This window comes from Bacidia gigantensis, assembly GCF_019456465.1.
Source record: "Bacidia gigantensis strain McMullin 20006 chromosome Unknown contig_74, whole genome shotgun sequence".
Lineage (NCBI taxonomy): Eukaryota > Fungi > Ascomycota > Lecanoromycetes > Lecanorales > Ramalinaceae > Bacidia > Bacidia gigantensis.
The window spans coordinates 1,459,430-1,484,757 of NW_025408613.1; the positions used below are offsets into that span (position 1 = coordinate 1,459,430).

The 25,328-nt window shown below is 35.7% G+C and overlaps 6 protein-coding genes across 6 annotated transcripts; 3 read left to right on the forward strand and 3 right to left on the reverse strand.

The window, feature by feature from the left end:
* Positions 1–238: 238 nt before the first annotated feature.
* Positions 239–2,671, forward strand: KY384_000824 (uncharacterized protein; the record flags this gene model as incomplete). The annotated part of the gene is made up of 3 exons (XM_044809358.1): positions 239–404; positions 456–1,601; positions 2,319–2,671. 3 exons carry the CDS (start codon positions 239–241, stop codon positions 2,669–2,671), a joined length of 1,665 nt encoding a protein of 554 aa, XP_044665345.1.
* Positions 2,672–11,310: 8,639 nt separating this feature from the next.
* KY384_000825 (uncharacterized protein) lies at positions 11,311–11,821 on the reverse strand (the record flags this gene model as incomplete). The annotated part of the gene is made up of 2 exons (XM_044809359.1): positions 11,311–11,696; positions 11,734–11,821. 2 exons carry the CDS (start codon positions 11,819–11,821, stop codon positions 11,311–11,313), a joined length of 474 nt encoding a protein of 157 aa, XP_044665346.1.
* A 548-nt stretch (positions 11,822–12,369) lies between these two features.
* On the reverse strand, positions 12,370–13,743 carry KY384_000826 (uncharacterized protein; the record flags this gene model as incomplete). Its single annotated transcript, XM_044809360.1, has 2 exons — positions 12,370–13,526; positions 13,578–13,743. 2 exons carry the CDS (start codon positions 13,741–13,743, stop codon positions 12,370–12,372), a joined length of 1,323 nt encoding a protein of 440 aa, XP_044665347.1.
* Positions 13,744–17,143: 3,400 nt separating this feature from the next.
* On the forward strand, positions 17,144–18,022 carry KY384_000827 (uncharacterized protein; the record flags this gene model as incomplete). Its single annotated transcript, XM_044809361.1, has 3 exons — positions 17,144–17,266; positions 17,341–17,437; positions 17,517–18,022. 3 exons carry the CDS (start codon positions 17,144–17,146, stop codon positions 18,020–18,022), a joined length of 726 nt encoding a protein of 241 aa, XP_044665348.1.
* Positions 18,023–21,816: 3,794 nt separating this feature from the next.
* On the forward strand, positions 21,817–22,356 carry KY384_000828 (uncharacterized protein; the record flags this gene model as incomplete). Its single annotated transcript, XM_044809362.1, has 1 exon — positions 21,817–22,356. The coding sequence occupies one exon, from the start codon at positions 21,817–21,819 to the stop codon at positions 22,354–22,356; it is 540 nt and encodes a 179-aa protein (XP_044665349.1).
* A 114-nt stretch (positions 22,357–22,470) lies between these two features.
* KY384_000829 (uncharacterized protein) lies at positions 22,471–23,343 on the reverse strand (the record flags this gene model as incomplete). The annotated part of the gene is made up of 1 exon (XM_044809363.1): positions 22,471–23,343. One exon carries the CDS (start codon positions 23,341–23,343, stop codon positions 22,471–22,473), a length of 873 nt encoding a protein of 290 aa, XP_044665350.1.
* Positions 23,344–25,328: the final 1,985 nt, after the last annotated feature.

Below are 25,328 nucleotides of genomic sequence, written 5' to 3' on the forward strand. Positions count from 1 at the left end.
CGACTTGTATCCTATCGCACAAACCGGTTTTTGAGTCGATAAGGAGCGCAGCGGTATTCGTCTTGTCACTTCGACTCACATCTCTGAACTCAGCCTTGCACACGTTCTGGCAGATAAAAAGTCCACTCCTTTCCTCTTTTGCGGAAGTAGCTCCGACACTCTAATTGCAGTCAAGAAGATCTACTCTCTTTCATTGAAGTCCGGAGCTTGAAACTGGACACTGACAAGGCCCACAAGTATGAATAAAACTCGCAAACTTCAAAAAACCATTGGAGGAGGTCAAGACCATGAAAAGCTATATATCCTCGTCATGGGTCTGACTGGAGCCGGAAAAAGCACATTCATTTCTATACTCACCGGGAATACAGATATTCCAATTGGCACAGCCGCGGAAATGGATGGAGGTTTGTTATGGCAACCCTGCAACCCTACCCTAAGCCGCTGACATGTCACAGTAACTCAAGAGGTCCAGGATTACATACTCTTCTACCGCCATAGAGGGCTGCTATATGAAATCCACCTTATCGACTCACCAGGCTTTGATGATGGGACCCTGGTAGATGCAGAAGTCCTGTCTCGGATCGCAGAGTATGTGAATATGAATTACCTGTTGAAAGAACGACTCGCAGGAGTTCTTTACTTACACGACATCACCAAAGGAAAAGTTGGAGGTGTTGGCCAGCGCAATCTCCGAATGCTAGAGGAAATGATTGGAGTCAAGGAATTCAAAAACGTCACACTCGTTACCACCAAGTGGGGCTGCACAAAGAGTCCAGACGATGAGCGACAAAGGGAACTTACTCTGAGCACCAACAAAAAGCACTTCGGTACCATGTTAGACAACGATGTAAATCAGTCGAACGCCACAATGGTACAATTCGATCCAAAGTCTAGAACCAAGGCGCACGAGATTATCGAGCCATTCTTAGGAAAGAGATTCACGACCCAGATCTCGAAGGAAATGGTAGACCCCAGAGGACCTAAACTACCACTTGGCGAAACACATGCTGGCAAGGTGGTTGTTGACAACCTTAAGCAATTGGAAGAGACGAAGGAACAGCTTCAAATGGTCCAGAAGGCACAGCATCTTCTCTCACTGAGATACGACGAAACCTTGTTTGATGAGTTCAAACGGAAGCGCAAATATCTCCGCCGCAAACATGGGATGCAGCGCTCCGGCCGATGGGTCATGCGCACATCTATTATTGGAGGTACTATCGCGGCAACGGTACTGACTTTGGGACCAGGCGCTGCGGGTTTTGCATTAGAGCCGGTCTATGAGCAGTCGGTTCGTGGACAGAGAAGGATGGAGAAGAGAGAGAAGGAAGATCTAGAGAAAGAGTTCAAGGAAAAGAGCAAGGATGCCAATCATCTGAAGCCTGTGGACCCACAATGGCTCTGGGACTCAAAAGTTCAGAAGATCGGCGATCTTGAGAGTCACAGCGTTAGGAGTGTCAGCTCCGAGGACGTGCTGGAAGTGGCCAGAAAGGGTGAGATGGTAGGATTCGCGGCTGATGGGGAGGATGATGAAAAGGCGCAGGAGGTTATCTTGAGCGAGTTGGTCACGGAAGCAGAGTCTGAATCAGATTGGGATAATTTAAGTAATATATAGGTCCGAATGCTACACGATCTCTAGCCAGTTTTAGTAGATATGGAAGGCAAAAAGAATAAACACATTTTAAAATAAAACTCTAACCCCTGGATTCCCTGCAATTAGCTTCAAATACGGCTGACTCTACTCAGGAAAGCATAAAGACCTTGAACTAGGGGCTATTCTTTAGCCTTTTACTTCACCCGTGACTAAGCGATCTGGGTGATCGAAGTGTCCCGATGATCCTTCACAGAAGTGAGAGAATGTTGCCTTGTCCCTCTGATTGAATCATATTGAAAGAGCCGCGAACCCCACGTGACTGCGTCGATCATAAAGCGGGGAAAGACAAGGCTGAGCGCAGATCTCTTCTCTCGACTCAATCATCGCTATTTTTATTCAAACATAAACAATATCTGAACGGCCGGTCACAGTTTTCGTGTATCTCTCCCGTCGCGAAGCGCTTCGTCAATACTCATATCCTCGCCATAAAGCATGTCGTGCGTGGGGACGAACAAAGATATGCGATTCTCTCGCATAGATGGGGTAATGAAGAAGTGACACTCCGTGATATGCAGGATCTGTCAAGACCTTCGCAGAAAAAGGGCTACAGCAAACTTCGAGATGCCTGTACTCAGGCTGCAAACGATGGTTATGAACGTTTGTGGGTAGATACATGCTGCATTGATAGGAGCAGCTGCGCGGAGGAAACTCAAATTATCAGCTCAAGGTATCGTTAGTACGGCTCTTCTGCTATCTGCTATACTTATCTCGCAGATGTTCAGGCCAAAGAGAATGGGCAAAATGCTGCGGCTGGGGATTACACAACTGAGAAAACGGATCTTAGACAGCGAGTGGTTCACTCGTGGCCGGACGCTGCAGGAGCTAGTTGCTTCCAAGAAGGTCATCTTTTACGATCAGCAGTGGCACTACTTAGGTACCAAGCAGAGTCTTAGCTCTGCTTTGACTGCTGGAACTGGTGTGCCAGACTTCATACTTCAGGGGGCGTCGCTTGCGAACTGTTCAATTGCGCAACGAATGTCGTGGGCAGGCAATAGGGAAACGAGTGTCCCCGAGATATAGTATATTGCCTCATCGGCATTTTTGACGTCAACATGCCTCTCATGTATGGTGAAGGTGTTGGGTGTCACGTAAGTCACATAGATGAGTGACATATTGCAAACGTGATACTTGCTCCTTTAAAAGTATAAGGAATTATAAAACTATATAATAATTGTCCTCCTATATATAGAATAATTCTTTAATTTAATAATAATAAAAATATAATTATTAAATTATTTTAAATCTATTAAATTATAAAGCTTAATTAATATTAATATATAGGCTAATATTATATTTATTATTATTATAATTAATAATAACTATATTACTACTTTAACCTTATTATTACTTAACTTATATTAATTATAAAAAACTTTTATTTAATAAGTTTAAAAATTTTAGAATAGGAAACTATAATATATAGTCTATTAATATAAAAACCTTATTAATTAAAAAAAAGGTATAGGGTATTATTTATAATAGGTATTAAAGTAAGAAACTTAAACTTTTAATATTATAAAATAGCTTATTATTATTAGTTAAAGCTTTTAATAATTTAATAAATAATAAATAAATTAATAATATTAAATAAGAAAATATAAATAATCTAACTTAAACTTTACTTATATAAAAGATTTATAATACTATTTGCTATTTCTTTAACTATAAAATTAGCTTTTTAATAATATAGTAGAAAGCTTAAAAGAAATATAATATTAAAAATAAAATTATATTAGTTAATAATAAGCTTATTACTATATAAATTATTAATATCTTTAGATATAAAAATATCTAAGAATATTAATTAAAAATTAAAAAGTATATATTTAAATTATATAACCTAAGAAAGATAATATTAGAAACTTAAATATTTATAGCTTTTTAAAAAGAATTAATAGTAACTTAATATCTTTATTTAATCAATATAATTAAAGGGGCTAAGCTAGGCAAATATATTCTTATTATAAATAAAATAATAAATACTTTTATAAATTAAAAGTATTATAATAAAAAAGGTATTTCCTATATAAAGGCTTTACTAATAAAAGTTAAAGGATATAGTAAATAAAATAAGCTAATAAATAATTAAAAAAACTAGAAGAAATACTATAGGTATAATCTTCTAAGTTATTTTATAAAAGATTATCTTTATTTATATATTCTATGCGGCTCAGGGTTAGGATTAGGTAGTGGTCCCGCAGGCAAAAAGGGCAGGCTTGGCGTGTGCGCTTTTCTCCCCCGCTAATTGGCCGCCAGCGGGGGAGTATGAATCACGCTGCATCTTGACCACCAGGGCTCCAATCAATATGATCAAAGGCTCGTTCTGAAGCCCTAATCAAGCGCATTCCAACGATACTTTGATCATATTGATTGGACTATTATTAAGCTCAAAAATCAATGTGCTATTTTGTTGTTTGGCAGGGCCTCTGCAGCTTGGCGTACAACCTCTGCGGCTTGGCGCGTGCGCTTTTAACTATCTACTGATTAGCTGCCGTAGGGAGGTTAAACAACTATTTATATTTTATTTAATAATACTCTATTTTTTATAAAAAGTAGCTTATTTTAAAGCCCTTACTAAGAGTAACCCAATAAACTAAAAATTAAAGTAATTAAACTAATATTAAGCTTTAAAATAAGGATACTAGTTTCTTACTATTATAGGCTTTACTTACTATAATATTATAAAACTAATAGAATAGAAATCTTAGTAAATATTAAGACTAAAAGAATAATTAAAGTTTTATTAAAAAGCCCTTACTTAGAGCTATAAAATAAGATTTTTATTTTTTAAATTAAAGTAATATTAAGCTTAGAATTTAAAGTGCTAGATTCTTAATATTATAAGCTATAAAAATTTTATTATTTAGATATTGTATATTGAATATTTTAACTAATAAAAGATAGTTAACTTTAATTAAAGCTTTATTTAAAAGCTCTAAACTAGGGCTTTTAAAAGAAGTTTAAAAAAAGTTTATAGCTTTAATATTAGTTAAAATATTTAAAATAGAAACTTTATTTAAAATAGTAAATAAAAGCTTAGTATATTACTTTATTGCAAATACTTAAAAATCTTAATAACTTATTTAATATTAAAGCTTTTTAAAAATTTAAAAAAATTTATAAAACTTTAGAAACTAAAGATTAAATCAAAAGTTTAAAATTCTTAAATTTTTAGCTAAATAATATTAAGTTAAGGTTATTTTAATATTTTATTATTTATATATATTATTATTATTATTATAATTTCTATTATTATTATTATTATTATTATTATTATTATTATTATTATTATTATTATTATTATTATTATTATTATTATTATTATTATTATTTAATAATTTAAATATATTTATATAATAATTTTTTTAATAAAATTTAAAATAAAAATAATAAAATTTTTTATATTTTAATTTAATAATAAAAGATTTTATATATTAAGTTTCTTTATAAATAGTTTTAATAGTCTTTTTATTTTTAAGTTAATTTTTTTTATTAATAGTCTTTTTATTTTAATTTTATTAATAATATATTAATTTCTATATATTAATTTTTCTTAAATAAGTTTTTAAATATTAATTTTTATTTATTAATCTTTAATTATATATAAACTTTTTTAATAATATTAATAATTTTTATTATAATAATCTTAAAAATAATAAAATATTTATATATTAAATTATATAATAAAAATAATAATAATATTAGTAATTTTAAATTTAAATATTATTTTTATATTTTTTTATTTTAATAAAAGCTTTTTTTAATATAGAATAAAATATAAAAATAATAACTAATTTATTATAAAACTATATATAATTATTCTTTCTTTTAATAAAAATTTTTCTTAATATTTAAATTTTTATTTTATTTTAATAACAGATTATATATAAAAGTATAAATTATATTTTTTTATAAAATTAAAAGTTTATATTATTTAAATTTTATTAAATATATAAACTATAATAATTAAAAGTTCTTTTTTTTAAAAATTAAAAATATTTTTATTAACTTTTATTATATATAAATATAAGAATTATTATTAAAAAATATTATTATTATTTAAAATTAAAATAATAAATTAATTTAAAAATATTTAATTTTAAAATTATAATAATAAAAATATTTATAGTATAAAATAAATTTTATAATAAAATAATAATACAAAAAGAAAAATAAATAATTAATTAAAGTTAAAATAATTAAATAAATAGCTTTTTTTCTATTATATTTATATAAATATTTTATTTTATAAAAAATAATTAAAATATTAAATTTATTATTAATAAATTTTTTTTAATAATTATATATAATAACTTAATAAAGAAATTAAAAAAATAATTTCTTTTTTATTATATATAAGTATTTTATTTTATTAATAATAATTAATATATTAATTTTATTAATATTAAGTTTATTTTAATAAAATTATATAATACGTTAATAAAAAACTAAATAAATAATTTTTTTTATTATATATAAATATTTTATTTTATAAATTATAATTAAAATAATAACTTTATTAATAATAAACTTTTTTTAATAATTATTAAAATTTTAAAAATTAATTATATTTTTATATTAATTTAAATATTATATATATAAAAAAAATTAAATAAAATTATTTATATACTTTATTTTTCATTTTTTAAAAATTATATAAAATTAAATTAATTAAAAATTTTATTTCTTATAAATATTTATTAAAATATTTTTAAATATTTTATAAATAAATATTTTATTTAAATAATAAATATATATAATTAAATAATTTTATAAAATATATAGTTTTAAAATATTACATTAAATATAATAATATTTAATAATTTTATTATTTAATTAATAATTATTATATTATTTATTAATAGTTTAAATATAAATATATAATTTTATATTATTTATTATTTAATTATAAAAGATTTTATTTTATTTTTTTATTATTTTTATTAATAATAATATAATAAAATAAATTAAAATTAAATATTAATATTTTGTTAACTTAATAATAATTATATAAATTATAGAAATTATATTTTTTATTAAATAATAATAACTTATAAATTTTAATAGCTATAGCTATTATTTAATTTTAATTTAATAAAAATTATTTATAATTATTTATAAAAATAAAATTAAAGTTTTTTTATTTTTTAATATAATTTTTATTATTTAGCTAATTTATATATATTTTATTTATTATTATTATACTTTTAAATTAATTTTAAAAAGAATAAAATTAATAATTAAAAAACAACTTATTAAAAATAAAAAATATATATAATTAGAAAAAATAAAACTATAATAATTAATATATAAATATATTAATATATATTTTAAAATTAATAATATATTATTAGTTTTTTAAAATAATATTTTTAATTTTTTATTAATAATAATAGTTTAATTCTTTTTAAAAATAAAACTATTAACTATATTAATAAAAACTATATATATAAATATTATTTTATTATTTTTAATAAATAATTTAAAAAGATTTATAGCTTTTTTATTATTAAATTTAATAATTATTTCTTTATTAAAAATTATATATTAATTAATAATATTAAGTTTAATTAAATATTAATAAAAAAAATATAATATAATATAATTTAAAAATTTTTATTATATAAAAATTATAAATATTAAAAAATTTTAAATATTTTTTTTAAATATATTTTTATATAAATATTATAAATTAAATAATAATAAATAATATAAATATTTAAATAATAAAAATATACTAAATAAAATTAAATTTTTATATATAATTTAAATAATTTTTATTAAATTAAATTAAATATTAAATAATTAAAATTAAATATTATTAAAATAATAATATAATTTATAATTTAATAATTATTATTAATTAAATATATTAATATTATTTTAATTATTTATTATATATTATTAATATATTTAATGTAAATATAAATTTTATAATTAAATATTTAATATTATAAAATTATATATTTTATTTAAATATTAATAATAATATATTATTTATAATTAAATAATAAAATTATTAAATATTAATATTTAATATAATATAAAATATATATTATAATATTTAATATATATATTTATTATTTTAATTTTATTTATAAATATTTAAATTTTTATAAATTTTATATTTTAATTAATTTAATTTATATAATTAAAATTTAAAATATATTTAATATAATTTTATTAATTTTTTTTATATTATATTATTTAAATTAATATTAAAATATAATTTAATTTTTAAATTTTTTATAATTATTTAATAAGTTTATTATTAATAATTATATATTTTAATTATATTTTTTATATAAAATCTTTATTATATAATTATATTATTTATTTAGTTTTTTATTAATTTATTATATAATTTTATTTATATAATTAATATTAATAAAATTATATATTAATTATTATTAATAAATATATTAGTTATATTAATAAGATTATTTTTTAATTTCTTTATTAAGTTATTATATTAATTATTAAAATTTATTAATTTAAATTTATATTTTATTTATTTTTTATAAATTAATATTTATTTTTTTTTAATCTTAAGTTATTTATTTATTATTTTAATTATTTTATTTATTTTTCTTTTATTTTATTTTATATAAATTTTTTATATTTTAAATATTTTTATTATTATAATTTTAAAATATATTTATAAATAATTTATAATTTAATTTTAAATAATTAATATTTTATAATATTTATATTTATATGTATAAGTTATATAAGATTTTATTTATATAAAATTAATTATTAATTTATAAATTTAATAATAATTTAATTTATATAATTAAAATTTATAAAAATATTTTAATTAAATTTTAATAAATCTTTTATTATAATTAAATTTAATAATTTAAATATATTATTTTTTTTTTTTAATTATTTTATAAATTATTATTTTTAATTTTAAATAATTTATTATAAAAATATAAAAATAATATTTAAATTTAAATTTTAATTTTATTTAATATATTTATATATATAATTTTATTATTTTAAAAATTTTATATTTAAAATTATAAATATTATTAAAAAATTTATATATAATTAAAAATTAATAGTTAAAAATTAATATTTAAAAATTTATTTAAAAAAATTAATATATAAAAATTAATTTATTATTTATAAAATAAAATAAAGACTATTAAAAAAAAATTAAATTTATTTATAAAAATAATATATAAAATCTTTTTATTAAATTAATATATAAAATATTATTAGTTTTATTTTAAATTTTTAAAAAATTTTATTATTATTATTTTTAAATTATTAATAATAATAATAATAATATATAAATATAATTAAATTATTAAAATAATAATAATAATAATAATAATAATAATAATAATAATAATAATAATAATAATAATAATAATAATAATAATAATAATAATAATAATAATATATTAATAAATAAAAATAATTATATATATAATAATATATATAATAATATATATAAATAATAAAATATTAAAATATTAAAACTTAATACTATTTAGTTAAATATTTAAAAATTTTAAATTTTCTATTTAATCTTTAGTCTCTAAGGTTCTATAAATTTTTTTAAATTTTTAAAAAGCTTAAATATTAAATAAGTTATTAAGATTTTTAAGTACTTGCAATAAAGTAATATACTAAGCTTTTATTTACTATTTTAAAAAAGTTTCTAACTTAAATATTTTAACTAATATTAAAGTTATAAACTTTTCTTAAACTTCTTTTAAAAGCCCTAGTTTAGAGCTTTTAAATAAAGTTTTAATTAAAGTTTTTTATCTTTTATTAGTTAAGATATTTAATATATAATATCTAAATAATATAACTTTTAAAGTATATAATACTAAGAATCTAGCACTTTAAATTCTAAGCTTAATATTACTTTAATTTAAAAAAAAGAGCTTATTTTATAACTCTAAGAAAAGGCTTTTTAATAAAACTTTAATTATTCTTTTATTTTTAATATTTATTAAAATATTTATTCTATTAGTTTTATAATATTATTATAAGTAGAGCTTATAATCGTAAGAAACTAGTATCCCTATTCTAGAGCTTAATATTAGTCTAATTACTTTAATTTTTAGCTTATTAAGTTACTCTTAAAAAGGGCTTTAAAATAAGCTACTTTTTATAAAAAATAAAGTATTATTAAATAAAATATTAATAGTTTTTTAACCTCCCTATAGTAGCTAATTAATAAATAGCTAAAAGCATATACGCTAAGCCGCAGAGGTTGTATGCCAAGCTGCAAAGGCCTTACTTTATAACAAAATAGTATATTAGTTTCTAAGCTTAATAATAGTCTAATTAATATAATTAAAGTATTATTAAAATGCGCTTAATTAAGGCTTTAAAACAAGCTTTTAATTATATTAATTAGAGCCCTAGTAGTTAAGATGTAGCGTAATTTATACTCCCCGCTAGCAGTTAATTAGCGGGGGAGAAAAGCGCACACGCCAAGCCTGCCCTTTTTGCCTGCGGGACCACTACCTAATCCTAACCCTGAGCCGCATAGAATATATAAATAAAGATAATCTTTTATAAAATAACTTAGAAGATTATACCTATAGTATTTCTTCTAGTTTTTTTAATTATTTATTAGCTTATTTTATTTACTATATCCTTTAACTTTTATTAGTAAAGCCTTTATATAGGAAATACCTTTTTTATTATAATACTTTTAATTTATAAAAGTATTTATTATTTTATTTATAATAAGAATATATTTGCCTAGCTTAGCCCCTTTAATTATATTGATTAAATAAAGATATTAAGTTACTATTAATTCTTTTTAAAAAGCTATAAATATTTAAGTTTCTAATATTATCTTTCTTAGGTTATATAATTTAAATATATACTTTTTAATTTTTAATTAATATTCTTAGATATTTTTATATCTAAAGATATTAATAATTTATATAGTAATAAGCTTATTATTAACTAATATAATTTTATTTTTAATATTATATTTCTTTTAAGCTTTCTACTATATTATTAAAAAGCTAATTTTATAGTTAAAGAAATAGCAAATAGTATTATAAATCTTTTATATAAGTAAAGTTTAAGTTAGATTATTTATATTTTCTTATTTAATATTATTAATTTATTTATTATTTATTAAATTATTAAAAGCTTTAACTAATAATAATAAGCTATTTTATAATATTAAAAGTTTAAGTTTCTTACTTTAATACCTATTATAAATAATACCCTATACCTTTTTTTTAATTAATAAGGTTTTTATATTAATAGACTATATATTATAGTTTCCTATTCTAAAATTTTTAAACTTATTAAATAAAAGTTTTTTATAATTAATATAAGTTAAGTAATAATAAGGTTAAAGTAGTAATATAGTTATTATTAATTATAATAATAATAAATATAATATTAGCCTATATATTAATATTAATTAAGCTTTATAATTTAATAGATTTAAAATAATTTAATAATTATATTTTTATTATTATTAAATTAAAGAATTATTCTATATATAGGAGGACAATTATTATATAGTTTTATAATTCCTTATACTTTTAAAGGAGCAAGTATCACGTTTGCAATATGTCACTCATCTATGTGACTTACGTGACACCCAACACCTTCACCATACATGAGAGGCATGTTGACGTCAAAAATGCCGATGAGGCAATATACTATATCTCGGGGACACTCGTTTCCCTATTGCCTGCCCACGACATTCGTTGCGCAATTGAACAGTTCGCAAGCGACGCCCCCTGAAGTATGAAGTCTGGCACACCAGTTCCAGCAGTCAAAGCAGAGCTAAGACTCTGCTTGGTACCTAAGTAGTGCCACTGCTGATCGTAAAAGATGACCTTCTTGGAAGCAACTAGCTCCTGCAGCGTCCGGCCACGAGTGAACCACTCGCTGTCTAAGATCCGTTTTCTCAGTTGTGTAATCCCCAGCCGCAGCATTTTGCCCATTCTCTTTGGCCTGAACATCTGCGAGATAAGTATAGCAGATAGCAGAAGAGCCGTACTAACGATACCTTGAGCTGATAATTTGAGTTTCCTCCGCGCAGCTGCTCCTATCAATGCAGCATGTATCTACCCACAAACGTTCATAACCATCGTTTGCAGCCTGAGTACAGGCATCTCGAAGTTTGCTGTAGCCCTTTTTCTGCGAAGGTCTTGACAGATCCTGCATATCACGGAGTGTCACTTCTTCATTACCCCATCTATGCGAGAGAATCGCATATCTTTGTTCGTCCCCACGCACGACATGCTTTATGGCGAGGATATGAGTATTGACGAAGCGCTTCGCGACGGGAGAGATACACGAAAACTGTGACCGGCCGTTCAGATATTGTTTATGTTTGAATAAAAATAGCGATGATTGAGTCGAGAGAAGAGATCTGCGCTCAGCCTTGTCTTTCCCCGCTTTATGATCGACGCAGTCACGTGGGGTTCGCGGCTCTTTCAATATGATTCAATCAGAGGGACAAGGCAACATTCTCTCACTTCTGTGAAGGATCATCGGGACACTTCGATCACCCAGATCGCTTAGTCACGGGTGAAGTAAAAGGCTAAAGAATAGCCCCTAGTTCAAGGTCTTTATGCTTTCCTGAGTAGAGTCAGCCGTATTTGAAGCTAATTGCAGGGAATCCAGGGGTTAGAGTTTTATTTTAAAATGTGTTTATTCTTTTTGCCTTCCATATCTACTAAAACTGGCTAGAGATCGTGTAGCATTCGGACCTATATATTACTTAAATTATCCCAATCTGATTCAGACTCTGCTTCCGTGACCAACTCGCTCAAGATAACCTCCTGCGCCTTTTCATCATCCTCCCCATCAGCCGCGAATCCTACCATCTCACCCTTTCTGGCCACTTCCAGCACGTCCTCGGAGCTGACACTCCTAACGCTGTGACTCTCAAGATCGCCGATCTTCTGAACTTTTGAGTCCCAGAGCCATTGTGGGTCCACAGGCTTCAGATGATTGGCATCCTTGCTCTTTTCCTTGAACTCTTTCTCTAGATCTTCCTTCTCTCTCTTCTCCATCCTTCTCTGTCCACGAACCGACTGCTCATAGACCGGCTCTAATGCAAAACCCGCAGCGCCTGGTCCCAAAGTCAGTACCGTTGCCGCGATAGTACCTCCAATAATAGATGTGCGCATGACCCATCGGCCGGAGCGCTGCATCCCATGTTTGCGGCGGAGATATTTGCGCTTCCGTTTGAACTCATCAAACAAGGTTTCGTCGTATCTCAGTGAGAGAAGATGCTGTGCCTTCTGGACCATTTGAAGCTGTTCCTTCGTCTCTTCCAATTGCTTAAGGTTGTCAACAACCACCTTGCCAGCATGTGTTTCGCCAAGTGGTAGTTTAGGTCCTCTGGGGTCTACCATTTCCTTCGAGATCTGGGTCGTGAATCTCTTTCCTAAGAATGGCTCGATAATCTCGTGCGCCTTGGTTCTAGACTTTGGATCGAATTGTACCATTGTGGCGTTCGACTGATTTACATCGTTGTCTAACATGGTACCGAAGTGCTTTTTGTTGGTGCTCAGAGTAAGTTCCCTTTGTCGCTCATCGTCTGGACTCTTTGTGCAGCCCCACTTGGTGGTAACGAGTGTGACGTTTTTGAATTCCTTGACTCCAATCATTTCCTCTAGCATTCGGAGATTGCGCTGGCCAACACCTCCAACTTTTCCTTTGGTGATGTCGTGTAAGTAAAGAACTCCTGCGAGTCGTTCTTTCAACAGGTAATTCATATTCACATACTCTGCGATCCGAGACAGGACTTCTGCATCTACCAGGGTCCCATCATCAAAGCCTGGTGAGTCGATAAGGTGGATTTCATATAGCAGCCCTCTATGGCGGTAGAAGAGTATGTAATCCTGGACCTCTTGAGTTACTGTGACATGTCAGCGGCTTAGGGTAGGGTTGCAGGGTTGCCATAACAAACCTCCATCCATTTCCGCGGCTGTGCCAATTGGAATATCTGTATTCCCGGTGAGTATAGAAATGAATGTGCTTTTTCCGGCTCCAGTCAGACCCATGACGAGGATATATAGCTTTTCATGGTCTTGACCTCCTCCAATGGTTTTTTGAAGTTTGCGAGTTTTATTCATACTTGTGGGCCTTGTCAGTGTCCAGTTTCAAGCTCCGGACTTCAATGAAAGAGAGTAGATCTTCTTGACTGCAATTAGAGTGTCGGAGCTACTTCCGCAAAAGAGGAAAGGAGTGGACTTTTTATCTGCCAGAACGTGTGCAAGGCTGAGTTCAGAGATGTGAGTCGAAGTGACAAGACGAATACCGCTGCGCTCCTTATCGACTCAAAAACCGGTTTGTGCGATAGGATACAAGTCGAAATTACGACAATGAGCGTGCGGGGGAATCTGAAGTTCGTTGTGTGGATACTGATTGGACAAGCGATCCTTGCATAGCCAAAATCTTGGCAGGTAGGCCCGATGGCTGGCTCAACAGGAAGGGTGTGCTGACTGCAGCAATACGAGAAGGGTGGTGTCATGGATCAGGATCTGCCCCTTGATTTCACCATTCTATGATTTGGGAGTTCTCACTATTGATCCATGTGGGCCTCGCGTTACTTATAAGTACTTACTGTCCCAGCACGCTGCGAGTGTGTATGTATAGTCCGCCACTTTAATGCTACTGCGAGGTCATTTTAAGCATTCTGCTGGCTATAGTGGTGGAAGATGGTGTCAAGAAATGCTGAAAGACATGGATGATGAACTTAGTTCAAAGCAAACAAGGGAAATTGATAGGGACTGTACTCCGCTAGGAACCCTCTGAAGACGAGTCACCCAGCCTCTATGCATGTTAGAAAATGTTGGCACTCATATCTCTCCTAGGATATGATGAAGACCAAGCTACAAGCTCCCTTCACCTTCAATGATCAGCTCTATTGCATATGACCCCACAAGGCAGACCAAAGATTCTCATCGGAGCTGATTGCTTGGCATGTACCTCCGCGAGGCATGATCCAATTAAAGAGACGACCCTAATCACGCTTATCGCTGCGATGGTCATCAGGGAGCTCCTGCCACCCATTTCGCCTGTCAAAGTATTCTTGGCCAGGGCTAAATACGAATATCACCTAACTGGCTATCATATTTTCACCAGCGGGGTAAGACTTCTTGAGGCAACCAGCTTGTCATGGCTCGCAGGATCTGCCTCCGCGGAGATTGCTATTTAATTCTTTCCGCCAATGAGCCCGACGTCGATTTCGATGACTTGCAGAAGTAAAGAATTCATACACGAGCCAATGGAGATCCATTCTCGTTCATCACTTCAGCGGTGGCTGTCCTACAGATTAGCTGAAATCTGTCCAGCACGCTTGTGCAACACTTGGCCCCTGCGAAGGACATCCTTGACTTCCAAACATGTGAGACTAGTACCTGGGGCTACATACGCCCGAAAAGATTTCTGACGATAAGATCATTCAAACGAGTGATTTCAAGGCCGATTTTGCAAGATTAGAAAGGAGTGGAGAAGAGATGCGTGCTGCGGCTAGCGCCCCTTAGGATTACAAAATGGGTCCTGCAATTTCAGCACTGAGCTTCGATGGTTTTGAAACGAACACGAAGGTTTTTCTCCAAGTCGATATTTAGGCTACTCCATTCGAAGGCTTCTTAATAGTGCAACAAAGCAGGAATCGTCGCAGAGCATGCAATGTACCTAGCGCATGCGCTACTGATCTTTTGAGGTTTCAGCGTACACAGCTTTTATCGCTCACTGCGTGGATTGTTGGGCCAACAACCATTCAATGTGCTCTATCTGTGTCTATCGAGTCTGGTGATGCTTTTGCACGACTAAGCCTCTAACGAGGAGAGCGACAGAAGTCTTTGTTCAAATATAAGACTACATTGCGAGAGATACCCTCAAAACTAGAGACTCCATAACAGCTGAGGAAGCAGCTCTGGACGCATGTCCTGGGAACAATCGTACTGAAGGCGTGAAATAAGACATCATAAAAGTGGAAGAAACAGCAAAAGAAACATACCTTACTCACGGAGTGCGTGCGCTCATCTGCATGAAAAATTTTGCGCCACATGGAATGCCCGGTCTTAGTATCAATCGTGAGGTAATCATGCACGGACCAATTGACTCCCTCGCATATCAGGTACCCAAATTCCTCTACTTTGCACTCAAGAGCTCGTGGTACGATATTCAATCTCAATTGTGTCCAGGAAGCATTGAATATCTCAATACATACGAGAACCATGCTTTCACCTTTATGCTTTTTTTTATGGGTGCAACGGGAATCTACCAGTTCATTGAGGCCATGCTCCCCCGTAAGCGCTCTTTTAAACGCTACTATAAAGCTATTAGTATCTCCACAGCAGGATCTTATATCAACATGAATTTCGCGAGTTTCTATTTCATCGTTGCCTCGTCATGAGTAGTGCTGAACCTCTGGGGATGGACTTTCCATGGACCGCGCGATGAAGATCGTGCCATTTGCAGCCCAATGGACACGACATCATGAAATTGTATGGCAGTCTCTTACGCAACTCGATCTCGCATCTCTCCTCAAGCATCCTCTAGCACGCTAGGGGTAATCAATAATCCTGGGATTCCGGGACATGGGATCCAGTGCGTCTCGTTGGCCGACCTTAGCCGCTCGTGGTCGCGTGTTTTCTTTGTTTGGAGGGCGAAGACGTGATCCTTTGGTTATTTGAACCACAACGACCACAAAAACGCACAAACAGTCGGCAACAGGATCCAAGTTGATCTTGAGGTGGAAGTGAAGATCAAATGGTGGTCTGATATGTCGATGAGACTTTGAGGCAGCACCATATGTGTTTCAGTCTGGGAAGGCAACAATGCACTATCATCGCTTCGCAAGCGGCAACTATCTCAAGAATGCTGCATATCATCCTCAATTCCAGCACCTCGTCTCTGGGACCGATCTAGCAGCAGGGAACGATCTAAGACCAAACGTTCTAGGCTCCGTTTCGATCTTCCCCAACCCTGGATTTCGAGTAAAATGCTATCGCATCTTGCGCATCATCGCATGACGAGGCTTCGCTTACAGCCTATGGGCGTCTCTCCAATGGTGGCTCTGCGGATGGCGCCTAGCTGCTTCCACACATATGAAACATGTTGTTTCAAGGAAGCAATAGAAGCGCGCTGCTTGCCGAAACAATCATATATCAAACACTCACGAGGCCACGTCGCGGGCGTGTTTCTGCTCGATAACAAGACCCAGAGTGATTCCTCCTCGCTTATTTGCTCCTCGCCAGGCATCTCATCCACCGTGATTTCTTCCTACTCTTACGCTACGACATATTCTTCTCGAGTACAAAGGCTTACGACATCAATCACTCGGCACGAGCTTGACTCCTCATTCTCACAGCATCCGAGACACAAGAGTCAGGATCCCCCATCCCGATTCTTGCCTGCAAATCCCCAAGCATATCTACCTCTCAGCTGCCCGAATCTGGGCAAGGAAGACAAATCTCACCGCGACGTGTGAGACTTCACGATCTCTTCCCATTCCCTGGAAGAATGGGTCAGTACACGTTGAACGTAGAGATCGACGACACCTGGGTCGACTACTTCACCCAACATGAGTACCACTTCTGCTTTGCCAGAGTCATCCGAGGCGCCTCGGGCGAACACATCTCAAACGTAGGCGCCTGGTCTCCATCCTCACTTGTCACTCACTCACAGTGTAATGGCTGATTGTTTCACTCAATTCTTAGGTCATCGCCCATTCCGATATCGTCATGCCTTCCATCCAAGTGACACTGAAAGACGACTTTGCAATGGCTGCTTCATCGCAAGGCTTTTCGAGTGGAAGTAAGACCCCACAGTCTTCTCTCACAGCCCACTCACTCGTCCTTCTCCACGAAACGTCACTAATTCTGCCTTAACATAGCCAAAATAGCGCTCGCCACACCCCACCGCCGCGTAGACAAGGGGCAATCCGCCACTCTCCCCTCCTGGGACGCGGGCCTCACGAAATCCGACTCCGACTCCGCCCCGCGCGATGGGTTCCTCTTCGACACCACCCCCGCGGCCGCCGCCGTGCTGATCCAATCCGTGAACGGCAAGAACCGACCCGTATACATCACGCCGCACGGTGTGATGGGACAAAGCTCGAAGGAGCCGATAGTGCCGTTGCCGCGAGTGGCGGTGTGGTTTCAGCGGGATGTGGAAATTGGGACGATGATGGATGCGTGGATGCGGAAGGCGTTCTTTGTGCCGATGGGCACGGATGGGAGTATTAGTACGGTGTTGTATGATGCGAAGGGATGCTGGCATGTGGTTGGGCAGCCGATTGATTATACGCATGGCAGGTTTGCGAAACATTTGGCGGGGGTTATGAGTCCGTTGTCGGATAAGGCTAGTGGAATGAGTGGTTCGGGTGACATGATGTTTTAGGGTGATGCTTGATGTTTGATGGAAGTCGAAGTTAAGGGGTCCTGGTGGGATGAAGGGTTTAGATGCTACATATTTTGGAATGTGGAGATGTGAAAGGTTTTGTATGTGTTTTTGTACCGGTACGCGACATCATTTTCGGAAGAAAAAACTCTTTCGAGGCAACTCGAGCACATGTCTCAGTTTCCTGATCTGTCTATTCAATTAATTGACATATTCAAGTACCTGTATCAAGTCTGGCAGCAGGGTTTCACGGCAGCCACATCTCTGGTGACAAGGTCTATATTGAGAGTCTTATGAAATTGTCGCGATAGCCAAAGATTTTTGAGTAGTGCGTCGTATTCAAAGAGCGGCCACGATTCAGCCGTCTTTTGAAGTCAATTCTTCAATTTGTTACCAGCTATCAATACAAAGCACTTCCGAGAGGCACCTGTGTTACTATGGAAGCGAAGAAAGAAAGCCAGAATCCACGTAAATTGATGTATTAAAAAGACTAAAGAACCTTGTGTCGACAAGTATTGACCTCCATATATGTACTCCGCATCGGCACTCCCTCATTACCCTAGTCTTCTTGCTCCCTTCAGACGCGGGGCGGCCTAGGGGGTAGCGCACCCTGAAAACCCTTGCATCTGTCATCTTTTAGATCAGCGTTCTGACCATTGCAAGTACATGTGCAAGCCTTGTTCACAAAAGGACCACTTGGTTGCTGGCACTCGGGGCTCGGTGTGCACTTATCGGCCGCGGCCGCAGCAGCCTGGATACCGGCAGAAATAGTATTGATGAAGCTCATGTAGACGGATTGGGGCGCCGCGACGCCTGGTTTTTGGTAAGCCGGGTCTTGCTGGTCCATAGGGAGACGCGAATGATCGGCGCAGTTTATCTTCACGAAAACGATGGTGCCCATGACCTGCTTAAGGTCTACCGTGCGGTGAGGCTGCGTGACGCAAACATTCCCTACGTTTTTGGCTGTGTCGGGCCTGCAATTATGATCCGTACTCCCTGCAGAATAGGTTACTGTACCGCTGCGTCCCATCAATGTTAGCTTTCACGTCGCTTCAAAGACGTAGAGAACGGTCCTACCATGACTCGTGGAGGACGGGGAGGAACGTGAAGTATCCGCAGACACCATCTGCGAGTGGAATTGATGTTTGTCGCATATTGGTCGTAGCGTAGGCAGCGTGAAGACCGCCCGTGATGCCGAGGCTGAGACCATTGGAAAACCCTGCGTTGAATCCTACATCGTATGTGTATGTCTCAGACTGCATCTCAGTCACCGTACATGTGAGCGGCCTACAATTTATTAGTCTACGTTACCGGGGAAGTGTATCAAACAGACTGACCCATGACAGATCGAGTTTGCAATCGGCTTCTCCTGATCATAGAAAAATCTCTGTCTGATCTCACAATAAGCCTCGCAATCATCTGCCTGCTGATAAGCTGGACACGATTGTGTGGCATCATCGAACTTGTTCACAGGCGGACATTTATCTGCACCGTAGGACTCGTCCATTTTGACGACTAGACCGGGAGAGCAGGCACTGTTGGTTTGTGGCGCTATCGGGTTAGGATTGCTCTTTGGCCCTACGGCATTAGGATCTTGGATGTTCTGAATCAATCCAGCCCTCGCCAGAGTGGTACAGAGAGCTAAGAGCAATGTGCATGTAACCCTAATGGAAGACATCCTGATGTATTCTCGCGTAGGTTGAGGCTGCCTAATTCAAGTCGAGGAGTGAATGCTTGGCTGTTATCACCGAAGGAAGACTTGGAGATGGTACATTGCAAGTTCTCTGACTCTGAATATATACATCCTCAGTCAGGTACAACAGCATCAGTGTCCCAAGCGTGTAGGCCACGAGGGATTGGAATGGATGCATGATCTATGATGATCTAGTCAAGTTCTGGTATAGATGTTGTTTCATCGATATTAAGGTTGCCTTATTTGAGTACGGCGCCGCCTGGAGTAAGCAGCCTCGAGCCCTAGGTCTAAGCTAGACTAAAGACGATCATCATCGTCATTCTATTCGAGTCCAAATGAGATTTTTCGTAGAGTAGCTCAAATTACACAGGGCGCCTAAGGCAGCACTAGTATCTTAAGGTCGGAGGCCTGATGCGGCGCGCTGGATTGGATTGTGGCGCAGCGATCGTACGCAGTCGATGTCTTCGAAATGTGCATCCTCACATTCATATTGTTCAAGACGAATTTGTGCTGCGAGTCTTTATGATCAGGTTGGAAACCGCAACGACCAACGGGCTGGTCGAAGAGTTGGTGCCTCGCTTTCAGTGTCAAAAAATCTCTGCTCTTTTTGAACCTCAGATAGATGAAAACATCTCATTGGACGCCTCATTGGGGCTCTGGGTTGCTAAAGGAGGTGGTGGCGTGCCCCGGATTGTACTACGGTCAGGTACCACCAACCTTAGCTCCCATGGTTTACACGCATAGAATAAGTTTAGGCTACAGTCATCAATAAAAATGAGGAGCAAATTTAGGCTCGGCCTTAACGAAAATTGTCTAAATGACCGTGACGGGCTAAGGCCGAAATGCCATTGTCATCCAGTGATTCTGTAAACCAACATCATGGTCAGAACCTTAGACATGTCCTCAGTGTGCATTTCTATGATGACAAATATGTTTGAATGTCCTGACCAAGCATATATGCAGGGTACTGCAGTCTTTTCTTTCTCTTTTCGTAACCTTTCAGGATTGACAGTAGTCCTGGTTATTACGATCAAGCCGTTGACAGACGGTAATGGATACATTGTGTACTTTCGCTACCAGAGTACTTCCTAGCAGCCTTCCAGTTCAGCCACCGCATCATCATTTGCGGTCACCATGAAATGGCTGTTTTTCTCGTAATTCGTCTTTCAGAGCCATGGTATTCTTCACAGGTATGTCTGCTGCGTGGTTAGTTCAGATTTAAACACATAGGAGAGCAGCGTCCCTCTCAGGAAGCCTAGTTGTCAATTCCAAGCACAATGTTACCTAGTACCCATTGACGACAATCCCGGCCAAGCCTGACGCATTTCTCGCAAATGGCTTTCCCTAAATACAATGCTCCCACACGAGCTCTCTCTCTCATATCAAACTGCGGCCTTCTGCTCGACTCTCCAAACTTGACTCGGTTGATCGACAATGCACCATGTCATTTGCATCGTCGGTGACGTGGCTTTCGGTCGATCTCAGAAGACGAGGCAGCAATTCAAGGCTGTGAGCGTGAATCTTGTCATCAGTCACGCCAAAAGTGAATTATCCGGTGTAGTTCATTCACCACTGGCTCCCGAGCCAGCACGTGCGTCTGCCTCACGATCGTTGCGGAGCTCGCAACTCTGACCATTTGGTCTTCGACTGAGGACGGGAAAGGCTTATATTATGGATGGATGTGGTTGAAGAACCCCACTGTCAATCGATACCCTTTGCTAAGCGCCGTTGCATGTCAGTTGAGTTCATGGTTGGCACCCGCCTTATTCGACCAGGTCTCTAGGCAACAGCGCTAAAGTGAGACCCAGACTGATCCAGTGGCTCTTGGACGAGGCTTCCGAGTGCGCTAATGGTAGTGAACCAGACGACAGTGAATTTGAACCAGAATAATTCACTTGAACATCACTTCCACGCTGGCAACAATTGCCTTCTTCCTTCACGCGTTGCCCGCCGAGCACTTGGCTATAAGACTTTCGTGACGGCCCTTATTCTCTTTGCTTGATAACATCCCACGAATTTGAAGCATGTAAGGAGCTTTCTGACCCATTTGATCGCTGCTGACATTGCTAAAGCCCAAACAAATCCTCGCGCGAAATCCAAAATGCCACCCAAGAACAGGGGCGCAGAAATCAAAGCCGCTCAAGATGCTGCTCTTGCAAGTCTCCCGGACCGTGCACTCTACATAATCATGCACTTTCGAAAGCAGGACGATCCATCTAACTTCCATTGGGGTTATTACTATCATAGAAAGAACGCACTGGGCAGCAAGTATCACTTTCAAAATCCTGGACCGGGTGGACAAGGCTGGCTCCCTGGTCATGCAAGCACACACGGTGTCTTCAGATCATTCGCCCTCACCGCCGTGATACAGATTGCGCATGTGCCGGTCAGTAAAGAGGCACAGCTCGACGCAGTGATGCGATCGTATGACGAGTCCCACACGACAATACCAAACATGAGTTGTCGGATATGGTTACTGGCAGTGCTGAAGCGACTTGTCGAAGCAGGGTTGGTCCGGTGCAAGAGTATCGATGCTCTGGAGGAAGAATGTCGCACTATTGGAGCCCATCACTTCTCAAGCGCGCTGAAAAATGAGCAGCCACGACCGGTGGTAGTCTCTACCACCTGCGAGATTACCTGAAATCTTCACACTATCATCGAGTGCAAGGGATTACATGCAGGAGAGGTGAAAGGATGTATCTCTTAGTTGAAAGCGGAGTAAATTTGCAAGGCAGATCAAACGTAGCAATAGCATTCAACCGACATAAGAGTCGACTGTCAGACTCCGTAGTGCCTCCTCACATCTGTATTCTCTTTGATAGCGGTCGCCACCGAGATAACGTACAGCTTCGCCCCACCATGTTCGTCGATGCATCGTCAGGACCGTTGTGAATTCCCAATACGCCGGACACCATCCAGCGCATTCCCAGTCCAAGAAGCCGGTGAGGTGCCATTTCCCGTGGATTTCATCAAGCAAAAGGTTGTGCGCTTTGAAATCCCCGTGGGTGAAAACGATGTCGTGCGGGATATCCTCCATCTCCTGTGCCAAAGCAAGCTCGTCCTCGTAGTTTCCCTTTGACATGTAAGTCTCCTTCGAAGCTGGGCCGAGAAGAACTTTGTTGAGCTCAGCTTCGTTTTCCAAAGGACCCATCTTGTGAAATGGAACACGATGGCTCGCGATCGCGCTTCCCATCGCAGAGCAAATGCGCTGACCAAATGGGTTGCTCCAGGCGCGCATCGCGTCGACGCAGCGCTGAACTTCGCTGATCCATGGCTCCTCATCTTCCGGTATAAAAGGATCGCCGCAGTTCGCTAGATCAAAGCCAGGCAGGCGTGTCATGAGTATCGAGACTGGATACCAATGTGGTGGTGGTTGTTCCCCACAGCAAAGCACGTAAGGTACAGGCATACCAGCGGCGCGAGTCAAGCGCATTGTGAACGCCTCTTCGACTCGTACGTGCTCGTGCCATTTCAGCAGGAGGCCAAATGGTAGTGGACTGATGCCAGTGTCAGGGACAAGGCCGAACCAAGATTGATAGTGCTTCGAGAACCAGGCTAGGAATCGATGCACATAACTGTGAGCATTGCGAATCGTCAGCAAAGAATACTTGTTGTTTTGAGCGGCCATAATGAGAGAAAACGCATATATTGTGGTCATGAAAGTGTGCTGATGGCTGAACGGAACAGCACTTACCCCCAGAATCTTCGTACCCTCGGCCCTTCGACCCAGGCATCCCGCGGTACTGACGTCGCGATTACAAAGGCGGTAGGTCTAGGCCATGTGTAATCAGGCCGTAGAATGCTCGGCACCCACTTCATCCATGGCTTCTTCTTCATAGGTCGCTCTGATTACTCTGGCACTTCTGCTTAGTGTTGTGGCCAAAGGCAAAGCGCTGACTTTGATCCTTGAGAATTCAATGGCTTTTAGACTGAGCGCGTCGTATGATTCGTTCTTCGGTTCTTTCGTGCTAGTCGATGTGGAGATCATGAATGCTGTAGCTGAGCGAGTGTAGGGAGCATGACAACAATCGAAAGGCGTTTTTTATTTTAGGTTACGGACGCTAGTAAAAATGATCTTGCCTCTTCTGTACTAGACTATATTCTTAACACCACTTTATGTCCGGGTGTTTGGTGACGGTGAAGCGGGGCGATGAGTGTCTGAATAGCATCCATATCATGACGACAAGATGCCACAATACACCTATGCCGCACTTGACGCAAGCCGCGATGAAATACGTTTGGTGGAGATCCAATCGGGTACTAGAGGCACCCCAGTAAACTACAACATTTCTCAGCTTCCCCTTGACGAAGCCCAGGGAACATATATTGCTCTCTCCTACGTCTGGGGCTCGGAAGAAGATCCCAAGGATGTCTTTGCGAAAGATGAAAGCGATGGAAATGTCATATATCGGTCACTTCCAGTTACAAAAAACCTACACTGCGCAATTGATCACATTCGCAAGGTGCACGAGTCGACCCTTCTGTGGATTGATGCAATTTGTATTGACCAGAACGAACGTTGCGGAGAGAAACAGTCAAGTTCGTATTATGAGAGACATTTACGATGCAGCATGTTATGTTCTTGCGTGGCTGGGTCCAGCATATGATGACTCCGAAATGGCTATAAAGATCATCCAGAGGCTCACTGATTGGAGATCTAATCCATATCATACCGCCTCCAGATCGTCCGGATTATCCTGGGTATGTCATACAGATATTAAGCCTGAACATGCTATAACGGCAGTCGGAGCTTTCTTCCAGCGGTCTTGGTTTTACCGCGTGTGGGTTTGGCAAGAAGTGTTTGCTTCTAGAGGCGCTTGCACCTTGAGATGTGGTGGCCTTACTTTTCCGCTCAAATACTTCAATGAAGCGCTGCAAAGATCATTGAGATGGAACACTATGAGGGTAGTAGGGTAGAATATCTCGTTCAATACCATGGGGAACTCCTGCATGGCTCAAGAATTGCGACACGATTACATGACATGGCGTTCATGAGAATGGATCCCAATATGTGCCACTGTCTCCATATTCTTAATCAATCTACACAGGCACGTAATCCCCGAGACTTGGTATATGCAATGACAGGGCTCTGTAGTCAAATCAAGGAATCTGAAAACCCAATCGACTACAGTAAAAGCTTAGAGGAAGTGTTTTTAGACGCAATGAGACTAACCATCAAACTTGATAAGAATCTCTCTCTGTTACAAACCAAGGAAGCTCGCGAAGCTGACAATAGTTTCCCGAGCTGGTGCATTGATTGGCGCAAGCAGCCTGAGAAACGAGTCTTGTTTGAAGATCAGCTCTACGATGCCAGCAGTTCTTCGAAAGTTTTTCTACCTTCGTTAAAAAATAGATCACATAGTGAACAACTTCAAGACGTTGGAAATCTCTGTAAAACTTCTTTGACCTCGCTTGAACACGAAAATACATTAATACTGTCTGGAATTGAAATTGCCAGATTGAAACACGTACAGCCCGTCAAATATTCTATGTCAGACAGCAGAACGGACTTCATAAACAGACTACTCGCGAGTATATATGCTTGCTTGGGCAAGCACCTCGATCTCGAGACTTTTTGGTGATTTATTTATGCAGACGCAACCGCCGAAAGTC